Source organism: Hypanus sabinus, chromosome 14, assembly GCF_030144855.1.
Source record: "Hypanus sabinus isolate sHypSab1 chromosome 14, sHypSab1.hap1, whole genome shotgun sequence".
Taxonomy (NCBI): Eukaryota; Metazoa; Chordata; class Chondrichthyes; order Myliobatiformes; family Dasyatidae; genus Hypanus; species Hypanus sabinus.
This window is the reverse complement of record NC_082719.1, coordinates 41,711,865-41,734,445: the sequence shown is the minus strand read 5'-3', so window position 1 is coordinate 41,734,445 and position 22,581 is coordinate 41,711,865. Positions and strand designations below refer to the sequence as shown.

Below are 22,581 nucleotides of genomic sequence, written 5' to 3'. Positions count from 1 at the left end.
TTGGCCAGCTGCTAATCTTCTGTTGTAGTTGTGTTCGGAATTTGGAAGGATCCTGTGTAAAGTTCAGGAACAGTTACTATTCCTCAACCATCTGGTTCTTGAGCCAAAGGGGGTAACTTGACTCAACTTCACATGCTTCATCATTGAAATGTTCCTACAAGCAATGGACACACTTTCAAGGACCCTCTATTCTCAAGTTCTTCATATTTATTGCTTATTTGCATATTATTATTATTATTTCTTCTTTTTGTATTTGCTCAGTTTTTTGTCTTCTGCACTCTGGTTGAACACCCAAGTTGGGTGGTCTTTCATTGGATCTGTTATGGCTGTATTCTACTGGTTTGTGAGTATGCCTACAAGAAAATGAATCTCAGGATGACATATGTGTACTCTGATAATAAATTTACTTTGAATGTTGAAACATTGTTTCTTCTGCTTCTAAACAAGTTAGTCTATCCAGCCCTAGACAAAATGCTTCATTAATTTTGCAAAGCAAATGTGCTTTTGGTGCTATCGGTTGAGACAGCTCCGATGACCATGGCGCAAGGTAGTCTTTCTGCACCATATAATGAATCGTATGTAGGTTATCTGAAGAAGAACAGATGATTGAAAACCTAAATGAAAGACAGTACTCAGCGCTGTACTGAAGTGTTTGGACAATATGATACACAAAACTGTTGGAATAGCAATTGAAGCTGCAACCTTTGGATTTGAAGGCAGTAATAGACTATCTCAGCAAACAAAAGGAAATGATTAAGTGAATCTAGTTGGAGCAGAATATAATTACAGCTCTTATAATAATCTCCCTGTAAGAAGTCTACTTAGGCAGATCAGGCACCGGGATTATGTGAAGTGAGCTGAGCGCCAGAAGAAGAGTCCTTTAAACCATCCAACATTCACCAACCCTTCATTTAAAACAAAACAGAGAGCTTTATGCATGCCTTGTGGTGCAACCTCTCCTAGAACCTTTGGACTCTTCTTAAGTTGTGCAGTGCTCTGCCTGTGGTGGGCTGGCCTCCTGCCTCATAATCAGTTTTCCCTTCGTTGTGAAAATGCTCACTGAATACTTGTGTCTATCTGATTCCATCATAACCATTGCCATCAATTCCAAGGCAATTAATTACCTCCCTCTTTGTTCAGTTTCATTCTCCTTTCAAAGTAATGTTGCTCGTCCGATCATGTTTATTTGGTTTTATTTAATAATGCAATGCAGAGCAGGCCTTTCCAGCCCTTTGAGGTACTCTGCCCCAGCAATCCCACAACCACGATGAGGCCTAACCTAATTATGGGACAATTCACAATGCCAAATTAACCTACGTGGTTACGTCTTTGGAATGTGGAAGGAAGCCCACGCATTCCACGGGGAGGAGGGTACAGAGATTCCAGAGCTCAGGAATTCTTCAGCTGTAGTAGCACAGTACTATCGTGGCAACACTGAATACAGTGCGGGCGTGAGAAAACTATCTACTCCTGCTGTTGTTCTCGTATGTATAAAGAAGCAGTAAGCTGAGCAGAAGCTTCTGATCAAGCTAGACTTGTGAATGGTGTGTCACTGCTGTTTGTGATCTTGCGAAATCATTGACAGCCCATGGCACGAGAGCAAGAACAAGCAGTGTGTGAAGCTGATTAGCCTGATAGATTGGGAGTAATGTAAAAAAAAATTGTCGATCAGCTCCGTAGGACTTCAGGAGCTCCACAAGGAGAGCTTGAATGGTGTCAAGCATTATGAAAGCTATCCCAGAGGCTATTGGCCTTTGGCAATTGAGGACAGTATCATCAAGGATGGAGTTCATGTCTGTTTGAGGGGCGTGGGGCTGGAGGAGATTAAAATCATGATGAGAAGTAAGGCCACGGTGGGGATTTGAACTGAAGGATAAATATATGAATGTTGGTGTTGCTTAACGAAGAAATAATATTAGGCAAACTGAGGCACAGGTGCAGCAGAACGTCGTTAACAGAGGTGGTGAGGTGAGGTCCAAAGCTTTGCCTCAGTTTGTCTGCTTCGGGAGCTCTCTCCTTTGCTGCTGGTTGGCCTCCATGGATCCATCTTCAGTAATTACAATGAAATCCACACCAGTGTTCACCCTGTTCACCCACATTCCTGTAACCAATGTCTAACATTGTCACAGTCCAGTCTTCAGATTTTCATCCTTCAGTTCAAATCCCACTGTGGCTTTACTTCTCATTGTTATTTTAATCTCCTTCAAACTTCATAGCCCAGGTTATTTTAATTGCTACTTATTTTACTCAAACCCAATTCAGACGAAGCCTGTACATTTGAAACAACATCCTCTTTCTCTGTACTAGTTCCAGTGCCTGATTAATTGAAACCCATTTTTTACTACAGCAGTAAACCACCTATTCAGCTCCTTGATACTCTGCCTGTGCTAATTTACAGGTGGTTCAGTTGACAGTCCAGTTTGTCATGATACTGCTGAGGGCAGAGTCGTTGATGAAAATGAAAGCAAGTGAGCATGGAGTGGGGCTGTGAAAGGAAAAGTGAGATTTCTGTGGAATTAGCACAGGTAGCTTCTCAGTCATCAGATTATAACTGCAAGAAGTTGTTGCTCTTCTGGAGAAAGCTGGCAGGAAAATTTAAATTATAATAGCTTGCATTATAGTAAAATCACTAATGATTTTAAAGCATTAAAGAATTTTTAATGCATTTACTTTTAAAAATATTGTATTCCAACTATGAAATCAAAGATAGATTTAAAATTTTCTCCAAGTCAAGCTTATGCCAGTTCTCAACTGAGTAAATCTTTCATAAAATTGCCAGTTAGGAAGTGATTGTTGTCACTCATCTCCTATCCCAATATGCCTGAGACAAAATTGACTTCAAGTTGATCTTGACTACTTTCAATGCAGAGTTACTTCAGAAGAATAGATGGAAAAGTTTTGAAATCTGTGTTCAACAGAAGTATTTTTGGGGATAGAATGAATTTCCATTTTGGATTCTTGTAGTTATCTTCTGTTTTGTCCACTAGATGTAGCTCATGAGCTTTGGAAATCCACTAACTGCTTTGTGGGTTAAAATTTACATTTGTTAATAACTGTTCGCTTTCAGATTATATTTGTAAGTGACGTCAAAAGAAAGGTGGGATTTGTAATGTTAAGATCTATTATGCATTCACTATTTGCATGACAAAATATTACTGGCTTTCAAGATTCTCTCACTTTTGTAGACAGTAGAACAAGTTTACCTGTTTTTTGTTCCATAATTAAGAACTAATTAAAATTGGATTTTGGAAGACATCTTTTTCAAAGCTACACTATCACTTACTTTTGTTAATGTGCTGTTAAATCCAGAGGGAAAATGGCAATTTTGCAGTCTTTCTGGTTGACTGATGGCAGAGTGGGAATGGGATTGGTGTGGATGTGAGCTGTGGCTATGAAAGTTCAAATATATCCTGGTCCAATTTTTATTTTTAAATAACACCTTTATTCGACACCAGCTGATCACATTGAGGTACTGCCAGAGATTTGAAGGTACCGTGTCTGTGACGTTTCCACAGAGACTTGGCCTAATTCAATTAAGTGACACATATGTGATTTTCTTTTCAGAGAGTGGTGGGTGTATGTTTCAGGTATTGTCATAGTTACATTTTTAAAGCTATAATCTTCAGAAAAGGATGAAAAAAATTGTAGTTAAATTTGTCATCAAGATTGGAATCAGAATCAGGTTTATTATCTCTGAGATACTGTATGTTGTTAAATTTGTTGTTGTACAGTGAAAAACATAAAAAACCTGAAAATTACAATAAGAAATATTAAAAAACCTAAATAGGTTAAAAAGAGAGCATACATTCTTCATGAATGTATGAGCCATTCGGAAATTTGTGGCAGAGGGTCAGATTCTTTTCCTAAAAAAATTGAGTGTGTGTCATCAGGTTCCTGTACCTCCTCACTGATGGTGGTAATGAAAAGGGGGTATATCCTAGGTAGAGGGGGCCCTTTTTGAGGCAGCATCTTTTGAAGCTAATTTCAATGGTGGGAAAGCTTGTGTTCACGGTGGGGCAGGTTTTTTCTGATACTGTGCACTTGCACCTTCGTGTCGGATGATGATGAAACCGGTCAAAATGCTCTGCACAGTACCTTTGAGGAAACTTATTAATGTCTTTAGTGACGTACAAAATTCTGGCAATGTGCTCTAATCAAGTATAGCTGCTGTCATGCCTTCTAAGTAATTGTATCAGTATGTTGGGCCCAGGGACAATTTTCGGAGATGTTCACACCATGGAACTTGAAACTGTTCACCCTTTCTACTGCTGTTCCCTCAATGAGGACAGGTTGTGTGTCCCCTCGACCTCCCCTTCCTGAAGCCCACAGTCAATTGCTTGGACTTACTGCTTTGAGTGCAAGGTGCTTGTTAATGGCACCACTCAACAAGCTGTTCTTTCTCATTCCTGTACACCCTCTCGTCACCATCAGAAATTCTGCCAGCAATTGTGTCATCGGCAAATTTATAGATGACATTTAAGCTGTCCCTGCTCACACACTTGCAGAGCAGTGGAGCAGTGTTGATTCTTACTGACTGTGACCTGTGATCTGGAAGTTATGGTTCCAGTTGCAGAGGGAAGCACAGAGTCCCAGATTTTGGAGTTTGTTGATTAGCGCTTGAAGGTATGATGGTGTTGAACGCCAAGCTATAATGAACAAACAGTAGCCTGATGTAGGGCCAAGGCCAAGTGGAAAGCTAGTGAGATTGCATCTGCTGCAGACCTATTATGGCAATAGGCAAATTGCAGTGGATCCAGATCCTAGCGACGAGCAACCTCTCCAAGCACTTCATCACAATGAAGATGAGTGCTCCTTGGGAGCAGCCCCCCTTGCTCTTCTTGGCACTAGTGTGATTGATTCCCTTTTTGGAACAGTTGTGAATCTCCGGAGTGAGAGATTGAAGATGGCCTGGAACACTACAGTCAGTTAGCTGGTTGACACGGGTTTTTAATGCCCTGCCAGATACACTATCAGGGCCTGATGCCTTGGACTGATCACCCTGGATTGGGTATGTCTGCTATATTCTTGAACACGTACACTCATCCATACAGGTTTTGATGAAGTTGGTGACAACTGTGGCGTATTGTTCAGATATAAAGATGAATCCCTGTATATGGTCCAGTTCAGTGATTCAAAGCCGTTCTGTAAATTTTCCTCCTCCTCCTGCCTTGACCATGGCTTCATGGTCCTCACTGCTGGTGCTGTGGTCCTCATTGAAAGGCACAACAAAATGAAAGGAATGTTTCTTAAGCTGTAGTGTATTAACCATTTTTATTTGCGAGTTAAGACATTTGTTGAAGGGTTCGGTAGAATTTGTACTCTTCCGAAGTATTTCTTCGGAGTGTAAATGACTTGCTTCCGTGTCATTTCTGAGAGTCTTGATTGGATGCTGCAAAATTGTGTAGATTTGACAGATTTTGCCAGAGGTGGGCCAGGAGGACCATGCATTATGGTTAGGTAGATAACCAGGGTTTCTCTGGGCTTCCATGTGCTTCAGATGGAAAGACCAGAGATGTTCGGTGTCTTCCAGGATGCTGTTGCTCTGCTTTGGGCTAACAATTCTCACAGGGCTGTGGGAATACAACATTTATTTTTTAAGCAGTTCTTTGAGCACCCGTGAAGCATTTCATCTCTCTTTGTAGTCTTTTACCGTGTTGGAATAAGGTGTAAGTTTCTGGATTCTGATGTCGAGAAACACAGCTGACTAGTGGAACTAGCTGAGTGTAATCAATGATGGCCTGCAAGAAGACTCTGACCCTGGTTTGCTTATCATGCTGCTAGTTGTATATGGTTTTGTGGCATCAGTCCAGTGCTTTAAGATGGCTGCTCTGCTCGGTACAGGAGAGGAGGCATCAGTACTGTCTGGTAGATTGAGATTGGTGTCACGTTTTACAGTCTTGTGTAGCCAAAGGGGTAGTGGTGATGCAGCATTTTGTCATCAGTGTCTGCGTTTGAGCAGTGGCTCCTGGAATACAGAAAGTTGTGCATGTTTTCCAAGATCTCATTGCTATGGCTCATTATTGCTGTGGAACAGTGCTTTCTAACCAGCGCAGTTTAGAAGGTTACCTTTCCTTTAAGGTTATTTAGTGAGAGTTCTTGCTGATGCAGTTTAGAGAATGGTCAACGGCTTGCAGCCCGGCTTCGCACGGAATTTATGTACAGCCAGTGATGGTAGCTTGAACACTGAGGTTGAAATAACCTTGGTTCTGAAGTGAAGGTGATGCAAGCTGAACAGGTTTCCGTTACCAGAACTGCTGTAGGATCTGTGGTCTTAATTTAGAAAATACTTCACAATGCAACACAGTTTTCCGCAAGCACTTTAATAATAGCAAAAGACTGTCATTCATTTGCTCAAGTTGCATAACAGAGAACTCTGCGAAGAGTAAAGCTACGATTTAGCTATAGCTTTTGTCTCAATGGCATACAGTCTGCCGTAACAATAACACATTGGCTGTGTAACCCTGGAATTAGATGCTGGTGTGCTTCAGTAGGGCGAAGTGAGAATTAGCACGCCTTTGGGAGGAAGTTAAACATTACTGAGCTTGATGTTGGCTGCAGTAATCCAGTCTGCTGCAAGTTATCTTTAAACACCTGTTCATTGGAATCCTCGTTCACCTTCTAAATATATTTTCTCAAAACAGAATGCGAGAATAAATAATTAGAACCATTTATAGAGTTATAACAAAAATATGTTTAGTTTTCTAACTATAGCCTTAAAGAAACAGATGAGGATGCTAAACCTTGTCTTCTCATCTCATTTTCTCGTGAAGTGTATGTTTTGAGCAGGAACCTCCACATCAACACGTGATGTGTCTTTTCTCCTGCGTCTGTCTATGCTGGTTTTCAACTTTGCAATGAATTTGAAAACCATTATCTAGTACATAGAGTCAAGTTGTTTTTTTTATTTAAAGTGTAGATCACCTCTGCTAAGTAGTGGAAAGTAATTTCTGTTAAATGTTAGAAGGGGTAATTTCATAACTCAGGTAATTTGGTGGAACAACATTGAGAGACACCTGCATCCCCAAATTTCAACTGTAATTTCCGTCTTTGGAAATGAATTGTTTCTCCATTACAAACATCTTTATTTGCTTCATCTTGCGTTCTCTCAACTTCATAACATTGATTCAAATGGAAAACATTTTACGGGATTTTAACAAGATTTTATATTTCAATAGTCTTTTTGTCTAAAGCTGATGTTTGATAGAATTTAGTCACAGTGATTTAACTCTTTTAATGTTTTATTTCAGAAATTGTGTATTCCAGAAACGATGGGTTAAGTTTGATGGAGAGAGTTTGTCGTACTACAACAATGAGAAGGTATGTTTGAGGACTTGAGAGGTAAACTTATAGTGATTTTACCAAATTACATTTTAATTGTTTATATTATTGATATTTAAGATGATCTGTATATAAGAATGTAGGTGTTTGGTAATAAAATACAAGTCAAACTACTTTTTAATATTAACCATCTTAATCTTAAATATTTTAGTTGATGGTATGCTTGTAATTTCTCTTTTTGTTGCCAGCTGCTGAGTTTGATATCTCAGTGGAGTCTGTGAGGTTAGGGGAGCAGCAAAGGAATTCAGTTCCATTCCCTCATATATGCGCATTAACTATCGCTCAGATTTTATTTAAACGGGTTCATCATCAGTAGAGCAAAACTCATGTTGGCCACCAGAAATTTTGGATTTATAAACAGCCTGAAATCTCATTGCTGCCTTTTTTTGGATTGTGTGTACATATACAAGTGTTTAAGTGTGAAATCGAAGCATGCTTAAAAGTAGAATGGCGTACATTTTTTTTTCAGTTGTGTTTCGTTGTAATGTTTAATAATTCAAACTATTGAAGAGAGAGAGGAAAAATTCAATGTGTAGGTTGGCACCTCCATCATTTTTGTCCCACTAGAGAAATACAAGGCAATTAAAATTGAATTTAATTCCTTCAGAAGCTTTTGATTTTTCCAGTTGGTGATATTTGCAGTACACCACAACAAGGTGCAGTTTCCTTAAATACAAAGCATATGGAAAATTAAAAAGGTGTCAAAATTCTTAGATGATAAGGGTTGAGGGTGGGGACTTGAGAGATGGGCAAGGTAAAAGAAATGGGAAAGAAGGACACAAAGCAAGAAATAATTTATTGTGCCTCTTGAAGATGTTTGAAGGAGTTTCATGATTCGGTTGAAAGGGAACTGAACAAGCTCAGGGCTATGTTCAATGAACATGACAAAGTGGGCCTAGAGCAGCAGAACAGAAATGGTCAAGTGATCTAATAGCTGGAGGCTCAGAACATGTTGGAAGAAAACATATCAAATATTACATCACCTTTTGTGACTCACCAAGCTGCAACAGTTTGCTGCCTCTTCTTAGTGTGGGCTTGTCTACATACTGGATCATTGCCTGGGACGATGTTTTGGAGATGAGATGTCTTTTTTCTTTTCCAAAAGGAGGGTAGCTGTGAGGATGGTTAAATATTAATGTCTACACTCCTTACTAAATTCTGCAATTTTCTGTTTATTTCCATCTGCACCAGTAATAACCATTTTGACTCAGATTTGTAGAGTATGGTTCCTTTTTGTCCATGTTTCACAGCTCAGTGATTAACAACATGTAACTCCCTGGGTCGCCTCAGGCTCGCTTAGCTCGTTCTCGTCTAGGGGGAGCTGCCTTCAGCCCCGCCAAACTGGGTAATCAGCTGGTGTGGATGCTGTGTGATGTCCCCGCCTCGCCCAAAAACAGACAGTACACCATATGCGATTAAATGAGTACAATTTATAAAGGTTACTATAACTAAGTGATTAATAACGATACAGTATATATGAAGAGAAAATTAAAGAAAAGGCGCCAAACTTATCAAAGTCCAAACCACTTCGTGCACAACCGTTGGAGCTCAATTACTGAAGTCTTCTGGCCACCATTCGATGACTCGCAGCTCAGGACCCTCCGAACTCCTCGACTCTCCAAACAGCTCAGGACCCTCCGAGTGGTCAACCAAGCACATCTAGCTCCATCCCCCTCCCCTCCTCGGAGAATCTCCCGGCCTCAGACCCCCCTTTGGGGTCCTATCCTCGCCCAGCTTAGAGCATTGCGTCCTCTCTCTCGACCCCCTCGCGCCGATCTGCCCAAAAGCCCGTCAACAAAAGCTTACAGACTCAGAAGAAAGAACATTAATCCCCATTTGGTTTACAAAGGAATACCATTCTCGGTATCAGTAAATTAGCATTCCTGCTAGTTAACAAAAAGAAACCCTTTCCCAACAGTAACAAAGAAAAAAGAAGAAACCCCCTTTACAAACATAATACAGTATTGTATGCTTGTAACAGAATTCCTTTACCGTATCTGGATTTGCATTAGAGTTCCAGCCAACTCATTCGCATCTTTTCTGCTACTGAAAGCTAGTTCTTCTCTCTTGCCCACTTCTGATGTAAGGTACTGAGCATGAAAATGCTTCATTTTCCGCAGATGCTGCTTGCCTTGCTGAATATTTCTAGCACTTTACTGTTTTAATATCAGACCTTGTCCATTAACTGGAACTAGATGCTCTTTTCAAGATTCAAATTACATTTATTATCAAAGTATGTCTAGTGTACAATCCTGAAATTCACTTCACCCTCCATGCATTATGCATCTATCATTCTTTCAAAGTCTGCACATTATATCCTTGGTCATTTTCCTTCATATTGTTTGTCAGTTCGATGCTGTTTTGGACTTAAAAGAAACATTTATTTCCTCTCAGCTTCTTTGCATTCTCCAGCTCCATGCACTTTCAAGATATCTTTCTTCCAAATCTTTTATGCATTCCTGATTTTATTTACTTACAGAGGTACAGCGTGGAATAGGGCCTTCAGACCCTTTGAGCCACACCACCCAGCAACCCTTCAGTTTAACCCCAGCCTAATCACGGTGCAATTTACAATGGCCAGCTAACCTACCAGGTGGTACATATTTGGATTACGGAGGGAAACCGAAGCACTGGAAGGATCCCCATGCAGACACAGGGAGAATGTGCAAGCTCCTTACAGGCAGCGGTGGGAAATAAATGTAGGTTGCCTGTACTGTAAAGCATTGTGCTAACCACTACCTTACCATGCCCCCCACCTTTGGTGATGGTGGCTTTAGCTAGTTTGGCCCAAGTTTCGAATTGGCTGACCTGAAGTTGATAGCCTCTCCTCTTTACTTTAACATGCTTCATGGGACCTCCTGTCAGGGCAAAGATTTTGGTCACTGGTAAGTTATGAAGTCATACATCAAAACAGACCCCTTGGCCCATCATGTCTATGCTGACCATCTGGTACCCATCCACACTAACCCCATTTGCCAGGATTTTATCCAGAGTCCTAGCAATTCAGGTGCTCATCTAGATATTTAATATATGTTTGAAAGCCTGTCTCAACCATCCCCTCAGGCAGAGGATTCCAGATTCCAGTCAGCTGGTGGGTGAAAAATTCCACCTCTAATTCCCTCTAAATCCCTCTTAGTGATTCTTCTAAATCCTTCTTAGTGAGTCTTAGGCTAACATCTTGGCTCCATTCTCCCCATTTAAATTAGGTATCTCGTCTCCAGCTTAATTTTCCAACCAATTTGTTTGGGGATCCAATCACTGACACTTCAGCTGTGTCTAAATGCCAGCCCATATTGAACTGCACTCATGTGAAACACGGGAAGTGTGTGTGCTGCCTGAAGAATTTGCTGGCAGAGTCTTTCTAAATTATGTCATGTGATGAAGTGCAATCTGTAAGCTTTATGCAGACCTTTGCCCTGCTTTAACACCACGTACAGAATGTAGTAGTCCACAGAGCTGAGCTGGATAACATCAAATGGGAAATATTCCTCAGCATGCAACTTTGCCTTTACTTTGAAATATTACTTAACCTCTGTTCACTTAGCTCTCTTCGATAAACAATTTCAACAGGTTAAATCTTCATCCTGCGCTCACCGTCTTTCAACCCCATAAGCACATTTGATTGTTTTTTTTTGTTGAAAGTTATTTATGACCCTGCTCTCAAACCCTCCACATTCCTGTGTCTATTTGCATTTTATTTTTGCTTTAAGGCTCTACGGAAGGCTTGATCAAGCTTGGATCACAAGCAGAGATTGGGGTTTTATATTTTGAGTTTTGCACTGAGCACAAGAATTCTCAGCTCCTTCACAAATGATTGCTTAATTGCTTCTGGTATACCACTTATTAAAATAGCAACATCTTTGCCTCACGATGAATTTAACTCAGCATTCAGATTTGACCACAAACCAGTTACTATATGTTCATTCATTTCCCATGTCTCAAACTTAGAACTGTTGACTGTGAACTGCAGCCTTGAAACCTTGACTCTTCAACACTAGACTCTGAGCTGCACTGGCTCCTCCTTGCCTCTTTTCCTAAACCCTCTCAGGTTGGACTGCCCAAAAATTAATCTTGTGTCTCCTGTTAAGTGCAGATGCCTTCAAGACTCATGGCTAGGGATACAATGTTAACGTGTGACATTCACGTAACAAAGTGTGGTTAAATTGTTCACTAAAGCAGGATTTGAACTGAATGGTGAAATGAATGGCGATTTCCTGTATGCTTCTGAAGTGGATGCTCGTGAACTTAAATGCACCTCAGCACAAGTTAATTATGGTACCTTAAAAGGATATCATGCACGAGTGGAGGTGCCTTCCTGTCAATGAACACATGAAAAAAACTGTAGTTTACCTTGGAGACTATTATTATTGCAAAACCACATCCTTCAGTTTAATACAGCAAAAAAATTGTACTGATAGATTATTAGTGGTAGACACAGAAGAGTAAAGAGATAGATTGCTAGTTTTCAGAATGTGTTAATTACTTAGAGTTTGGAATTAACATGAATCACAACAATGGTAAGGATTCTGCCAAGATTGATTCATCCTAACCCTGCTCAACTCTTGCTCCCATATACTAACCAATAAATGAGTCTATTGGATCCAGATGTTAATTCAATATTTTGGACACATCTATACAAGATGCTTGATTGTTATGCTAGATTATCCTTTCATTGTCTTTATGTTCCCTTGTCTTTGACTGGTGGGTTACTTTTGGTTAAGTTGTGGCAAGACCTCCCAGATAATATACCGAGTTTCTTTGTTCTGCGCATAATTCAGACTTCTGGTATTTGAGATTAGTTCTTAGGGCTTGTTTCTGAGCTGCATCTGGCTGTTGCATATCTTCATGCAGCCCAGTTCATGTAAAACAGTAACAGAATGCAGAATGAAGTGTAACAGCAATAGAAAAAGTGTAGTGCAGGTGTACACTAAGAGGCAAGAACAAAATGCAGTAGATTATGAGCTTAAGACTACTGGGAAACTATGACTGCAGGTTAGAAGCTCTCCTTGATGGTACTGTATGTGCTTTCTGGCTTTTGTATCTTCTGCACGATGGATTTGTATAACCTGTGCTTAGTTTACAAATTATTTTGGCTACTAATTTTAGAACATAGTACAGTACAACATAGGGCATTTGGCCCATAGGGCTGAGCAGACTTTTTAATCTAGCACTTCCCTTCCTGATAGCCCTCCATTTTCTTTAATCCATATGCACCCATAAGAATCTCTTCAATGTCCCTGATGTATCTGCCTCTGGATCCACCCCTGGCAGTGTGCTCTACGCACCCTCCTCTTTTTGTGTTTCGGAAAAAAGTGATGTCTTTAACACCCCCCCTATACTTTCCTTCAGTTACCTTAAAATTATGCCCTCTTGTGTCAGCCATTTCAACCTTGGGGAGGGAAAAGGTGCTTTATCTATGCCTCCTATTGTCTTACACAGTTCTATCAAGTCACCTGTCATCTTCCTTCACTCCAAAGAGAAAGCCTGTGTTGCTGCTCTCTGTGATGCTGTCAAAAGGCATGAAGTTCAAAGTCAAGTTTTTGTTTTCTAACTGTACAGCCAAGCTAGGCAACATTCCTCTAGACCACGGTGTACCCATAAAGCACGTATCACACACAGCACAAATTAGTTAATCAAATGCAATTAAAATTGTATATTATGCTCAGCACACGTAAACAGTAAATAGTTTGCTCTCCTAATGATGACACCTTAGTGGTGGCAGGGTATCCATTAGTCTTGCAAGACGAGGGAAGAAGTCTGGCAGTTCTGTTCCTAATGCTCCTGTATCTCCTTCCTGAAGGGAAGGGGGTCAGAGAGATTGTGGGCTGGGTGTTAGGGATCCTCAACAATACTTTGGGCCCTTGGCAAATGGCGGTCCTGTTAAGTGTCACAAATGGGGGAGGAGACCGCGGCAATCATCCTGGAAGTTTTTACTGTCCTCTGTGGGATCTTGTGGTCCACTGCAGGTATGGGCTGGTGCAGGCAGAGTTCTGACAGATCTCCTCAGCACCATCTCTAAAGCTTCCACTTCTAATAAAGAGGTGACTAGAACTGAACACAATACCTCAAATGTGGACTAACCAGAGAGCTACAATATTGCCTCGTGGCTGTGCAACTCAGTTCTCCATACGCTAACACACCATACGCCTTCTTAACCACCCTATCAACTTGTGTGGCAAATTTGATGGATTTGGGGACGTGGAAACTAAGATACCTCTGTTCTTCCACACTGCTAGGAATCCTGCCATTAAGCTGTACTCGACCTTAAAGTTTGTCTTGCTAAAGTTTCACTTAGTACTTCTGTGTGCAAGCTAATTCTGAATCCATGTGGCCTGGTATCCCTGGATCCCATGCCTCCTGTCTTTCTGAATGAGCCAACCATAGAGAACCTTGTTGAAAGCCTTACTAAAATCTATTTTCAGTACATCCACTGCTCTAGCTCCATCAATCTGTTTTGTCACTTCATCAAAGAATTCAGTCAAGCTTGTGAGGCACCATCTTCCTCTCGCAAAGTCACGCTCAATATCCCTATCAGATGAAACTTCTCCAAATGCTCATAGGTGCCATCTCTTAAGAATCTTCTCCAATAGTTTGTCCACCACTGATGTAAAGCTCACTGTCTATAATTTCCAAAATTATCCCTATTATTTTTCTTGAACAAGGGAATCACATTTGCCACCCTCCAGTCTTCTGATATTGGTCTTCGATTACAGCCGTAACCAGTGAGGACACAAAGATCACCGCCAAAAATGCAACAGTCTCTTTCTAATCTAGTGTTGCTCAAAAGTTCTGGCACATCTCCGTTTTTAACATCGACATGTTCCAGCTTATTGGGCTGTTTTTTGCCGTCTTCACATTTGTCAAGGTCCCGCTTACTGGTGAATACTGAAGTAAGTATTCATTAAGGACTTGCCTCTCCAACTCCAGGCACATGTTTCCCCTTTTATCCCAGTTTTGTAACTCCAAAAACTAATCAGAAGAACAACACAGGAGAGTTGATGATAATCTGTATACATTTAGTTACATTTTTACTTATAGCAAGGCGTGCACATATGATGTGTTATCATCATGACATATATCATTCACGTACAGTACTTTTACATATAACCTGCAATGAATTATGTAAAAAAGAATGCTTAATCAAACAACACATTTTACAGTACTACTCAAATAATACTGATATATTAAATATTTAACAGGTCCTACCTTCATTCTAGTCATCCTGCTGTTCTTCAGATATGTGTAGAAAACCCTTCAGTTTTCCTACTTGCCAAGGCTTTCTCATATGTCTCCTTCTAGTTCTTTTAAGTGCTTTCTTAAACTCCTTTCTGACTACTTTATAACTATCAGAGCACTGTTTGATCCTTGTTTCTAAACTTTAATCAAGCTTCCTTCTTCCTCCTGACTAGATGGTCCATATTTCTTGTCAACCAAGGTTCCTTTGTCCTTACGTCCTTTCCTTGCCTCAATAGGACAAAACTAACAGAAGCCCGTGCAAGTGCTCATTAAACAACCTCCACATTTCCCTGAGTACATCTGTTCCTAATTTACGCTACCAATTTCCTGCCTAATGGCATCATAAAGCATCCTTTCCCAATTAAATAATTTTTTTTTTACAAATGATATGGTCGTTTCCCTGCCCAGGGCTATACTGAAAGCCAGGGAGTTGTGGTCACTCTCTTCGAAATGCTTATTCACTGAGGTTTGTCACCTGACCAAGTTCATTACCTATTGCTGGATGTAGTACGGACTTTCCTTTAATCAGACTACATCCATAATTATGTCAGGAATTCTTCCTGGATGTACCTAAGCAATTACATTCCATTTAAATTTTTTGCACTTAGAGGGAGCTATAGATATCAGGGAAGTTGAAGTCACCCATGACAACAATCCTGTTATTTTTACACCTTTTCAAAATATGCCTCCTAATCTGCTCACTTATTCTTCTGCTATGGGGAGGGCATCTAAAGAACAGTCCCAATAGAGATTGTCCCCTTTCTATTTCTGACATCCTTTACTGCAGCTGTCATCCAAGATTAGCAATGCCAACCTCCCACTTCTTTTACCTCCCTCCATGTCCCTTTTGAAACATTGAAACCCTGAAACATCCAGCACCCTTTCCTGTCCTTGTAACAGCCAAATCTTTGCAATTGCAGTAATGGTCATAGTTTCATATACAGAAGTTCATAAGTCTTGTTCCTGATATTTATCACATTAGACACATTTCTGAGCCACGGAGCCAGACTCAGTGCCCATAGACCTGGTTGCTGCTTTCCCCTGCTAGGATGTGTCCCTCAACAGTAAAGTAGCATACTTGTTATTGAGGGGAATAGCCACAGGGGTACTTGGTATTGAACTGCCAAATGCTGTTCCTGTGGTTTTCTTAGGGAAAAAAAAAGGTGCTTAAAAAATTAAACACAACTTCCTCCAGAAGAAAGCTCTTTGTGTAAAGAGGCTTTGAAAGCTCCCAGATTGTTACAGACTGCATCTCCCATGAGGGATACCTTCTACTGTATTTCCAGATTTAGATGCTCTGAATGACAGAAAATGTATTGAAAGATTGCATTCCAAGTTGTCTTCTCTCTGAGGAGGTGCTTTCATCTTTCATTGATTTTCCTGGACTTCACTGAGATCGGGACCTTCTCTCTCAGCTGAACTACATTTAAATTTCTTTACCAAGCAATATTTATCACAGTCAATCTGAACAATGTGTTTCCTTACAATTCCACATGGGCTGACTTTTCTCATCACATTCTTATTTTTTTGTTGAATGTATTCTTTTGATATTATTCGTCAAGTTCTTGCAGAAACTGTATTCTCGTAGCTTTATGAAATTGCAAAGGGTGCTCTGATTCCTCGCAGTTTGTTCTATTAGCAGAAATGGGACATTAAGAGCTTCCGCTGTTTATACGCTGTGAAAATCACTTTTGTTCTTTCTTGTGACCTAGCAGCAATTTTGTTTTAGCACCTAATCACAACTGCAAAATAAATTGACTGTGGGAATTAAGTTCTGGGGAACAAGTGGATCCTTTGAATTGGGTTGCCAGTAAATAAAGTGCAATTATTGACGTGTTCATTGGAACCTAGAGTGACACTAAATATGGCCTGCTTCCTGTAGTATGAGATGTGAGCTTGAACGGTGGTTGAGTTAGTCCATGCACACTTTGAATCTCACTATCCAATACAGCTGATGTACAAGTCATTACGTTGACAATCTTCCTTGCCTCAAGATAAAATAGATTGTGTTTTACTTGGCGATTCTTTGCAGGACATTACTTGCAACAAATTAATGAAAAGTGATGGGAATTGAATCCATTAGTAGTTTGTTACTGAATCCTTGTTTTTTTTTTATTTTTAGATGGATAGGTGGATTTATTTCACAGCAAAAAGGAAACAAAATACATAGGCCTTCATTGTTTTAAGGGTCTTCATAATGTTATCTCATGAAGTGGTAGAGTGGAGAGCAATTGTGCTCAAAGGCAACACGAGTGAATCTGCAGATGCTGGAAATAACTAAAAAACACAAAATGCTGGCAGAACTCAGCAGGCCAGACAGCATCTATGGGAGCCATAGCATTGATGCTATGATGCTGCATAGATGCTGTCTGGCCTGCTGAGTTCTGCCAGCATTTTGTGTTTTTTTAGCAATTGTGCTCAGATTCTTCAGTAATGCTGATGGTTAGACGTTTGTAAGTCTTTTGTACATTGACAATTTGAGAAGCTTTTTGTACACTGACAAGTGCACAAATTATGACTACCATGTATGTTTGCACCTTAGGCTGGAAACCAGGTATTTGTAGGTCATTGGTCATGAGGTTCAACTTCAACTGTGCCTCAGGTTTGCCTATGCATGTAGGGATCATTTCCTGCTCTCAGAGTTTGGCTGCCCAAATTACACATCATACAGGCATTTAATGTCTCTTAAATATATTATTTGTAATATAGAACTGTGAATTAAGAATCTTGAAGAGAACCTTCTTTTTCTATTGCACATATTCATATTCGAATATACGTTGAAGATTCAATAAATGTTGTCCTTCCAGGTGGGGCAACACATCACTTGTGAGTCTGTTGGGGTGGCCTACTGTATCTGGTGCACCCAGTGTGACCTTCCCTGCATTGGTGAGACCTCATCTAGAGACTGGGGCACTGCATCATTGAGCACTTCCGCTCTGTCCACCATAAGACGTGTAATTTCCCTTGTGACCATCCATTTCAATACATCTTTCCAGTCACATTTTGTCATGTTGGTCCATGGCTTCCTCTGCTACCACAAGGCCATACTCAGAATAGAGGAGCAACACCTCATATTCAGTATGAATAGCCTCCAACTTGATGGCATAAACACTGATTTCTCTTTCCGGTCAAGATGGCGCCAGCAAGCGACTTCTTGGGCGACATCTTCCAGATAGGCAATCTCTTCAATTATTACACTTTTTCTATGCCTTCTGCTTGTCCTTTTTGTCTTGTTTGCGTTATGGAAACTGTTGAAGACTGTGACGTGCCTTTTGGAACTTGATTAAGTGATCTAGCACTCTGCTGTATCTAGAGAGCTGACACGTGGAAAAGACCAGAAATGGGGTGTGGGATCATGAATGACTCCATCTTGAAGTAGCAAGGAAGATTGAAGCATCAAGGTGAATATGGAGGGGGGTGGGTCAGTGATGGCTCCCAATGGAGGCTGCTAGGGTGACGATGGTCAGCATGCAGGACGGTGGCACTAGGACCTGGTTTGGTGGTCACTTTTCATGGAAGGACTGAATTCATATGGCCGCTCTCCTTGTTTGCTGACGGTAAAAAGTTTTGATATTCTGAGAATTATGTGATAATTGGACTATAATTTATATTGTTCTCCTTCAGTTTTTTTTGGTGTTTTAGTTCTTGTGGCTGATCTGTTAATCTTTTTGTCTGAGAGGGGGTTTGGGGGTTTTGATGCTATGGTTGCTGTTCTATTCTGCAAGTGGGGAATTGAGGATTGTTATTGCTGTTTTATTCTGTGGGGGAGAGGTTAAGGACGTTGCTAATGTCACTTTTTTTGCGGGGGAGGTGGTGGAGAATGTTAAGGCTTGCAAGTTTTGTTTTGTTTTGCATGCTGGTGGGGGAGGGGTGAATTAATGTCTTTTGGCGACTCCATGGTCTTTCTGTATTCCACGACTGACCAGCGAAGGCAAATTTCAGAGTTATATTGTAAATACATACTTTGACAATAAAATGAACCTTGAAACGCTCTCCCCTTCTCTCTTTTTCTATTCTGCATTCTGCCTTCCCCCCTTACCCCTTCTCCTTAGTTGCCCGTCAGCTCCCTCTGATGTCCCACCTCATTCTCTTTCTCTTGTGGTCCACTGTCCTCCTTTTAGCTCTTTATCTCTTCCATGTACCACCTATCTGCTTCTTACTTCTTTCTTCCTTTTTCACCCAACTTCCCCCTCACCTGGTTTCACTTATCACCTGCAGGCTTGGCCTCCTTCCCCTCCACTCTACCTCATTCTGGCTTGCTGCCCCTTACTCTCAAGTCCTGATGTAGTCAGCCCAAAACGTCGATAGATTCTTCTTCTTCATTGATGCTGCCTGTCCTGCTGTGTTCCTCCAGGGTTTTGTGAGTGTTACAATATATAACAAATCGTTGTAGTACATGGGGAAGGACAGGCATGGGGGGGGGGTGGGAATTAAACTGTAAAAGAAGTTTATTATATATTTGCTTTAAATAATTAAGTTACTTTAAGTAATTAAAGTACCACAGTCTCTGGTGGATAAAATCGGTGATCTCAGAGCCAGGGTGCTGAATCAGAGGAACATTAGGACTGCGTGTCTCCTTTGTTTCACGGAATCCTGGTTAACCCCTTCCGTACCAGATGCAGTGGTTCAGATCGACGGGTTTACTGTACATCGTCAGGATAGATCTATAGAGTCTCTGAAAAGCAGAGGTGGAGGAGTATGCCTCATGATCAACTCTTCTTGGTGCACAAATGTATCAGTGCTGTCCCAATTCTGCTCACCAGACACGGAATATCTAGCAGTTAAGTGCCGTCCTTTTTACCTACTATGCTATTATTTTGATAGCAGTACACATTTCACCTCAGGCCAATGTCAATCAGGCTTTAGATGATTTGAGCAATGGGATGAACATATACAAAACAGCGCACCATAATGCCTTCACCAACATTTTGGGGGATTTTAACCAGGCCGGTCTCAAAAAATCACTAAGTAATTACCATCAACAGATCACTTGCAAGACCAGAGGAAACAACACACTGGACCATTGCTACACCACCATCAAGAATGCCTACCTTGCTATTCCACACCCTCACTTCAGGAAGTCTGATCACCTGGCTGTACTTCTACTCCCTGAGTATAGTCAGGGACTGAAGACTTGCAGCACCAGTAGTGAGGACCAAGAAGGTTTGGACAGGGGAAGCACAGGAGCGCCTACAGGACTGCTTTGAATCCGTGGATTTGACTGTATTCAGGGATTCATCTTCGAATCCGGATGAGTATGCTGCAGTTGTTACCAACTTCATTAAAACCTGTGTGGATCAGTGTGTGCCTACAAAGACTTACTGTACATTCCCACACCAAAAGCTGCGGATAAACCTGGAGGTACATTGTCTGCTGAAGGCTAAATCTGTGGCATTCAAGTCTGGCGACCCAGGCCTGGACCAGAAAACCAGGTACGATTTGCGAAGTGCCATTTCAAGGGTGAAGCGACAATTTTGAAGGTTGGAGGCGACTTCGGATGTACAGCAACTCTGGCAGGGTTTGTAAGACATTACTTCCTACGAAGCAAAGCCCGATAGTATGAATGGCAGTGATATTTCACTACTAAAAGAATTCAATGCCTTCTATGCCTGTTTTGAAAGGGAGAATGTAACTACAGCTGAGAAGATCCCTGTTACACCTGATGAGCCTGTGATCTCTGTCTCAGAGGCTGATGTTAGACTGTCTTTAAACAGAGTGATCCCTTGCAAGGCAGAAGGTCCCGATGGAGTACCTGGTAAGGCTCTGGAAACCTGTGCCAACCAACTAGCAGGAGTATTCAAGGACATTTTCAACCTCTCACTGCCATGGGCAGAAGTTCCCACTTGCTTCAAAAGGGCTATATTTATTCCAGTGCCTAAGAAGACTGCCTTAATGACTATCGGCCAGTAGCACTCACATCTACAGTGATCAAATGCTTTGAGAGATTGGTCATGACTAGACCAAACTCCTGCTTCAGCAAGTACCTGGACTCGTTGCAATTTGCCTGTTGCCACAATAAGTCAACGGCAGATGCAATCTCAATGGCTCTTCATGTGGATTTAGACCACCTAGACAACACAAACACCCATGTCAAGATGCTGTTCATCGACTATAGCTCAGCATTTAATACCATTATTTCCAAAATCCTGATTGAGAAGTTATAGAACCTGGGCCTCTGTACCTCCCTCTGCATTTGGATCCTTGACTTCCTAACTGGAAGACCACAATCTGTGCGAAGTGGTAATAATATCTCCTATCTCCTCCTCGCTGAGGATCAACACTGGTGTGCCTCTGAGGTGTGTGCTTTCCCTACTGCTCTAATCTCTTTATACCCATGACTGTGTGGCTAGGCATAGCTCAAATACCATCTACAAATTTGCTGATGATACAACCATTGTTGGTAGAATCTCAAATGGTGATGAGAGAGTGTACAAGAGCAAGATATGCCAACTAGTGGAGTGGTGTCACAGCAACAACCTTGCACTCAACATTAGTAAGATAAAAGAGCTGATTATAGACTTCCAGAAGGATAAGATGAAAAAACACATACCAATCTTCATAGAGGGATCAGAAGTAGAGAGAGTGAGCCGTTTCAAATTCCTGGGTGTCAAGATCTCTGAGAACGTAACCTGGTCCCAACATATCGATACAGTTATAAAGAAGGCAAGACAGCGACTATACTTCATTAGGAGTTTGAAGAGATTTGGTATGTCAACAAGTACACTTCAAAACTCCTATACATGTACTTTGGAGAGCATTCTGACAGGTTTCATCACTGTCTGGTACAGAGGGGTTACTGCACAGGACCAAAAGAAGCTGCAGATGGTTGCAAATTTAGTCAGTTCCATTTGGGGTACTAAACTTCAAAGTACCCAGGGCATCTTCAAGGAGCGATGTCTCACAAAAGGAGCATCCATTATTAAGGACCTCCAGCACCCACGGCATGCCCTTTTCTCACTGTTACCATCAGGTAGGAGGTACAGAAGCCTGAAGGCACATACTCAGTGATTCAGGAACAACTTCTTCCCCTCTGCCATCAGATTCCTAAACGGACATTGAACCCGTGAATACTACCTCACTTCTTTAATATATATTATGTCTGTTTTTTGCATGATTTTTAATCTATTCAATATACTTATTTATTATTACTATTTTTTCTTCTTCTATATTATGTATTACATTGAACTGCTGTTGCTAAGTTAACAAATTTTAGGACACATGCTGGTGATTCTGATTCTGACATTTTTGAAATCCTGGAAAGCTGCCTGGGCTGCTGAATTTTATTTGGTTTCCAGCGTCTGCAGAACTTCTAGTGTTCATTATTCATTATGGATGCAATTTAGATGTTCTTTTGCTTATTTTCTTTACCCCACACCGTAGGTGCTGTGTGTCCACGGAAAAAAAAAGATGGAAGGTAGATATGAAATTGATGTCAAAGCCTGATTTTTCTTTGCTTGTAGATATTCTCTCTTATTTCATGATTATCAATTGAAGTGCTGAAAATCTATATTCTAAGAAGTTGTTGTGCACGGCCTGTGTTTGGCCAGGAGGTGGGTGCACCCATGTTCATCCCGTGCAAGTGAAAAGCTGTGAGCACAGGATGTTCACCCGAGGGTAAAGGAAGTGGTCTCCTGAGCTGTCGTGCTCTTTGATATGACCTTTCTATACCTCTGTGTGCAGTGCCGTCGGTGCTGGGAACGGGTCGTCATCCACACTTCTCAGTTCATGAATGATAGTCAAATAATCCAAAAAGCTCCAGCAATGGTAAATCGGACCTCTTAAATGTCAACAGTATATGCTAATGGTCAATGTTGCAACTGGTTTCTAATAATCATAATAAGGCACAGCTATTAAGCTGTAAGCCCTTGAGAAGGAGAAATTCAGACTTCATGATGATGTACTCAAGCAGCAAAGCACATGTTGCAGATTATTTGCTATTCTGTTTCATGACTAATTAAAATTGTGCATCTTCACCAGGCAGTGACAGAACAGCCTTGTTAATGTATT

At 41.0% G+C, this 22,581-nt stretch overlaps 1 protein-coding gene across 5 annotated transcripts in view; it reads left to right on the top strand.

Moving 5' to 3' along the window:
• The window catches only part of arap2 (ArfGAP with RhoGAP domain, ankyrin repeat and PH domain 2), a 416,402-nt gene that overhangs the window by 169,955 nt on the left and 223,866 nt on the right, over window positions 1-22,581 (top strand). For all 5 annotated transcript variants that reach the window (XM_059989011.1, XM_059989013.1, XM_059989014.1 and 2 more), the window contains one exon: window positions 7,248-7,317. In XM_059989011.1, the coding sequence (XP_059844994.1) occupies window positions 7,248-7,317 (70 nt within the window). The remainder of the gene's footprint in view (window positions 1-7,247; window positions 7,318-22,581) is intronic.